Raw genomic sequence first — 5,943 nt, forward strand, 5'->3', positions numbered from 1 at the left:
ATTGATAAATAGCCAAAATTTTGTACTAATTTTGAAAATAGAGGTTAGCCGTCACGAGTAATGCAAAAATCATTAGCCGTCGATTCTGATGATGGAAGGCCGATGGACACTATGGATTAGAAATCAGATCGTGGCGTGACCGGTGTGGACAGCCACGATCGCCGTCCTCTAGCACGGGAGCTCAGGGACAAAACTGTAAAATAGTCGGTCTCGCGTCTGGAGATTTTCAGATCAGAACCAAACTCGGCTCGAGAGAGATCGCATACGCCTGCCTGCCCACCCACCTCCCCTTTTCCTTCCTCTTCGCCCCAGCGACGCGGCCGCCCGGAGACCGAGCGAGGCAGGCAACCCACCACCGAGAGGCAGGGACAGGAACAGGAAGCCGGAGGCGAAGATGTCGTCGGTGTTCAGCGGCGATGAGACGGCCCCCTTCTTCGGCTTCCTCGGCGCCGCCGCCGCCCTCGTCTTCTCATGTTCGTTCCCCTTCGACCATCCTCCTTTTCCACTTGCTCGCTCATGCGATTCCGTACTCAAAGCTCTAGTTTTTTCCGGATAAAGTTTGGATTTTTCACCGTCCATTGCTCGATCTATCGTTGGGGCTCCATGGCTAGCCCTCGATCTGGCCGAGCTCCAGCCTCCGGTCAGCTCGATTCCGGGCGTGCTGATGCTGGATCTGCCCGATTTGGTCCGATCGGGTGTCAGTCTGTCGGATTCCAGAAAGCGGTGGGCTTTTTCGGTCGGGCAGTTGCTGACTAGGCTGTTATTTTGCTTGATCCGGCGCAGGCATGGGCGCCGCGTACGGGACCGCGAAGAGCGGCGTCGGCGTGGCGTCGATGGGTGTGATGCGGCCGGAGCTCGTCATGAAGTCCATCGTGCCCGTGGTCATGGCTGGTGTGCTCGGTATCTACGGGCTCATCATCGCCGTCATCATCAGCACGGGGATCAACCCCAAGGCCAAGCCCTACTACCTCTTTGATGGCTACGCCCACCTTTCGTCCGGGCTTGCCTGTGGTCTCGCTGGGCTTGCAGCTGGCATGGCCATCGGCATTGTCGGTGATGCTGGAGTCAGGTAAAAGGCTCTCTCTGTAGTGAGCATCATAGATTTACTATGTCCTTTTATTACTGTCTGCTATGCCATGCCATGCCCAGAATGTTAATATTGTGTTATTGACTGCTACAAGGTTAATACTCCTAGCATTAACAATGTGACTCCTTAATGTGCTATATTGAGTGCCCACCTTATCACCATAAGTTATAAGGGCATGTACAACCTTGAGACCATGGAACTGTTTTCTAAGTACAAGAGATAACTAAAAACTGCATGATACAAACTTGAGCCCCTGGATTGTAAATGCAGTCAAGAGACAATATATAAGTCCGTCTCTTGTATTTTTTTTTCAATTAACTCTCTAGAGACTCTTCAAGTGACCACCTAATTAATGGGGTTGTACATGCTCTAAGAATCTAAGTCCATGTACTAATCAAAGTTATTGACATTCAAATTCTCATTATTAGTCTAATTCTTGTCCTGTTGGTCTTGCACATAAATTTTCGTCTTGGGTCATCAAATATTTGAAAAACGAATTGTCTAAAATTATGCCCCCCCTATTGAATACAATTTATAAATATTCTTTCTGACTTGGAACTATTTCTTGTCATTTCAATGATAGCAATATTTTACTCTATGTCAATATGTCATGCTCCTTTTTTTTTTTGATACTGCACTTTCTGGAACATTTTCATTTAACTGGGAACATAGTGTTCATTAGAAGAACATGTAGGTAGGTTTTCTTTCCTCTCTATCTTTAAGCACCCCATGTGTGTAAACAATAGTTGTATGGTGGGAGCACTGACTTAACTTTTAGTTTTGACTGTCATATTGTATTTCATTTTCACTGAAGTATGACCAACCAAAGTTCTACTGTTCCATGAACACAAACATGCTCTTGGATGAGTATATAAATTGATATATGGCTATTTATATGCTTAAAGGCTGTTAATGATCAACATAAGCTCTCTTTTTTTCAGTGGCTACAGATGGTGTTGATAATCCACTTTTTAATATTTCATACACAAGTCTGGAAATGCAATTATTACACATTTAGGTTCTCTGTTAGGTTAGAAATCAAGCACTTTCTGTCACTACTACTTGGTTGATAAGTTCCAATCAGTAGCTCACATGCAACTTTCTCCTGGCGTTTCTTCTTTTACAGAGGAGGCATGGGAATTGAAATTTTAGTTTGACTAATTTTTGGGCCACCGATTTCAGGGCAAATGCGCAACAGCCAAAGCTTTTCGTTGGCATGATCCTCATCCTCATTTTCGCAGAAGCGCTTGCTCTCTATGGTCTAATTGTTGGAATTATCCTTTCGTCTCGCGCTGGTCAATCCCGGGCGGATTAAGTGCACCACCATTCTGTGATTACCGCACCGTTTATTATGCTATTCTGAGAGGATTGGAACTCTATTCCCTTGTCTAGTTTATTCTTGTTACCATGTATTAATGTAACAATCTGTAGCTGATGGAAGGTGACTTCCAGTCATGTTTTGGTTTTGGTGGTGTCGAGCAGAGGTTATTTATTTTTGGGTTAAGGTCGGAGTCGGACGGATGCTCTTGGGCTAAGTGGATTTAATTTTATCCTTGCTGAATAAAGAACACGGAATTGTAGCCAAATAAGAACGTGATATATAAATATTTCTTTCCCACTTTGCTGGATGCCTGGATTTTCATCACCATCTATACTTGAGCATAGCTGAGTGTTGTTTCAGATGTTTTTTAGCCAAGAGGCGTAGACTGTGACAACGACGATATTTTGTCTGAACTGAAGCACGCCTAGCAAAGAGAGGGATAAAAGGTTACAGACATAGCAAATGATTTGTTGAGTTAAATATTAACTAAATGTAAATAGCATAGGTAAAATGTACTGGGACAATTAATTTGATGCAAAAAAAATGTAAAACAACATATTAGTTTTAATTCAATGTGGATTGAAATGTATTGAGATAGATTTTGACTTGCTATGGATTTAAACGTACTCAATACCACCCAATACATATGGATTAAATGTGATACCATTGAATGAAACCGGTTTTCACGTGACAATACAAATGACGTAAATCTGCATATCCATAGTCCCTACCATTACCACTGTCCATTCATCAAGAAGGCTGACGTCACTGTGTTTCTTGAATATGCTACCTATATGCTTTTGCAAATCTTGTATTGCGAAGAAACTCGAGGAGGAATTTACGGGATCTGAATTTCAGATGTTTAGATGCTCGACAACATCTATATTTGCCGGTATCTGCAGATGGGATGGGCTGACAGTACCAGCAAAAATAGCAGCACGCTCATCCTTGAGGTGCCCAATCTGCAGTAGACCAGAAGCGAAGTTGCGGAGTCTTTTTGAACGCATCAACATATCATTTCCACTCACAATTTCCTAAATGGAGCTTCTCGAAAGGGTCACCACTGTTCCTCTCGGCTCTCGCAATGAGCTTCCTGGTGCGAAACAGGGGCATACAAACCTGCAATAAGAATTTAATTGGGTTAAGCTTTCCACAAATTCTAGTAGTTCTGAACGTTAATAGTTAGCAAAACAAGGTGACATACTACAACTACGCATGCTGAGTTGCTGACTACGCGCACAGGGCGGAGGGCCCGTTATGGCCAAGTATGGCCCGCGCCATATTTCAATTCGGCCCAGTAAGAGAGCAAAACCTAGGTATTCATTCTAGCCCGCGCCATACCTCCGTGGCCGCACAACAGGCATAGCACAGCCGCCGCAGGGGCACTGCGTACAAGACGGCGGCCGCTTGCCCGCTCCTCGCCCGGCCGCCTGCTCGTCCGTCCGCGGCTGCCTCCGTCTAGTCGGCCGGCGGCTGTGCAAGAGTGTGAGCACGGCCACGCGTACCCAGGCAGGCAGTCACCGCCTCACTCCACTTCTTGGCCTTACGCAGTTACGCCCTTACAGCCTTCAGGCAGTCACCGCCTCCGTCTGTCCTGCTGCTTCCCGCCTTCCTGCTTGGCCCGTTGACCGTTGGGTGTTGGCCATGCTCCACTGCTTGGCTGCAGGCTACTTGCTTTGCTCAATTTGTTGCTTGCTAGCCTGCTTTAGTGTTGCTAGCCTGCTTCAGTGCCTTGGTTGCTTGCCTACTTGCTTGGCTAGTTGGCTTAGTTGCTTGCGTAGTTGCGTCGGCGTTGGCCGCGTTGCTGCTTGCAAGACTGCTACTTGTAATTTCGGCTGCTTGCAAGCTGGCTACCCCGCAGTAGCAAATTGCAATGGATTCAAGCTCGGCGAGATCGGCAAAAAGAAAGACTCCAGGAAGAGATAGTTGTGTTATGTGTAACAATATTTTTATACATTTTAGTTATTCGTATATCATAGGAGTAAGACAAATTAATTTTAATGTGCAGATTTGAAGAGCTATTTTAGCCGTGCTAGTACTCGTGGAAGTAGAGTTTGTCATGACACATTAGATTGCACATGTAGTTCTATCATAGGTACTTATTAATAATGTTTTTATACTAAAATTTTATTTTACTGAAGATATGTCTTTATTATTGTCATACCTTATTTTTGGATCGTGCTTCGTCACTCGCGCACAGAATATGAAATCTGTTAGCGAGATTGGCTCCGTGACTTCTGTGAGATGATCCCGTGACCGCTCCTGGTAGATTCATTCCGTGACTGCTTATTGCTTTTACGAGAGTAACTCTACTAGACTAGCCTGATCGTTTTGTAAAAATAAATTTGACAAGAAAATAGTTTTCAATATAATGTGTAAATGACTGTTCGAATTTAGTAGCTCTCGATCGCTTCACTTTCACTTTATTTTTAAATAGACTGCTTCACTTACCATTCTGTCTGTTAGTTTACGGAGTCTATATGTAAGGAAAATGGACCCGTGCTATTTGACTAAGTGATTTTTGTGTTTGATGATCAACATAACCTTGTGGACTAATTTTCTAAGTGTTTGTTCGTTGTAGTTCACAGGATGCGAAGTGGATTGGACTGAGCCTTTAAGGATGCAACACCTCAAAGAACACATTATAAGACCCATAGAAGACATTACAAAGTCATATTGAAGACACTTTATACATGCTAAGAGTCTAACACATCAAGAAGTAGAAGTGGGATGCAAAGCCACAAAACAAAAGGAATGTTAACAAAGTTCAGAGGAAGAGCTGAGTGAATTGGAAGTTGTCGGTACCCCGAATGAGAGGTACCCCTTACTACAGTATGAAGACACGGTGCCCGCGCGGCTATCTCTAGTCACGCGATGAACAACACCTGACCCCTCCACGTGGGCGGCTCCGGAGCCGCCACGTGGCCAGAGGAGACGATATACTCCAAGGTGGCGACAGTGGGTCCGGACCCCCACGGGAAAGTGTCGGACCCCTGGATGCACAGCCCGGACCTCTGGGCGAGGTTCAAGACCTCGACAGGTACAAACCAGACCCCTAGGACGGGTCCCGGACCCCTCAGGAGGGGTCCGGGCTACTCACAGTGGGGTCCTGGGATTCCAAGGCAAAGAATACCCAGGCCTTAATCAACGCCAGACGGGGGTTCGGTGCTGACACGTGTCCGGACCATACCGCGAGCGCTCCCACTCCCTGCTCAGGCGGAGACCCGATGCTGCCACGTGGCCTACTGCCCGTGACGTAAGCCAGCGGGCGGAGCCAGATGTAAGGCCTCTGGGCCGCACATTTATTGCGGAGGAGGCGCACCGCCTATCAAGCTGGCAGGTGATGTGCCGCCTCAGCATTAAATACGCCCTGCCTACTCCACTGACAAGCGATGTGCTGCCTCAACATTTAATGTGCCCTGTCCACTCTGCTGACGGGCAGCGGCCAGACCATCCTGCAGGCGGTGTGCCCGTCCGCTCTGGTGGCAGGCAGTACGCCCGTGCTGCGACATACACTGTGCTCATCATCACTCGT

At 46.4% G+C, this 5,943-nt stretch overlaps 1 protein-coding gene across 1 annotated transcript; it reads left to right on the plus strand.

Annotated features, from left to right (window-relative positions):
• The first annotated feature begins 242 nt into the window (after window positions 1–242).
• LOC100282817 (vacuolar ATP synthase 16 kDa proteolipid subunit) lies at window positions 243–2,713 on the plus strand. The gene is made up of 3 exons (NM_001369229.1): window positions 243–473; window positions 784–1,069; window positions 2,270–2,713. Exons 1-3 carry the CDS (start codon window positions 395–397, stop codon window positions 2,400–2,402), a joined length of 498 nt encoding a protein of 165 aa, NP_001356158.1. The 5' UTR covers window positions 243–394; the 3' UTR covers window positions 2,403–2,713.
• Window positions 2,714–5,943: the final 3,230 nt, after the last annotated feature.

Source organism: Zea mays, chromosome 2, assembly GCF_902167145.1.
Source record: "Zea mays cultivar B73 chromosome 2, Zm-B73-REFERENCE-NAM-5.0, whole genome shotgun sequence".
NCBI classification, from domain to species: Eukaryota; Viridiplantae; Streptophyta; class Magnoliopsida; order Poales; family Poaceae; genus Zea; species Zea mays.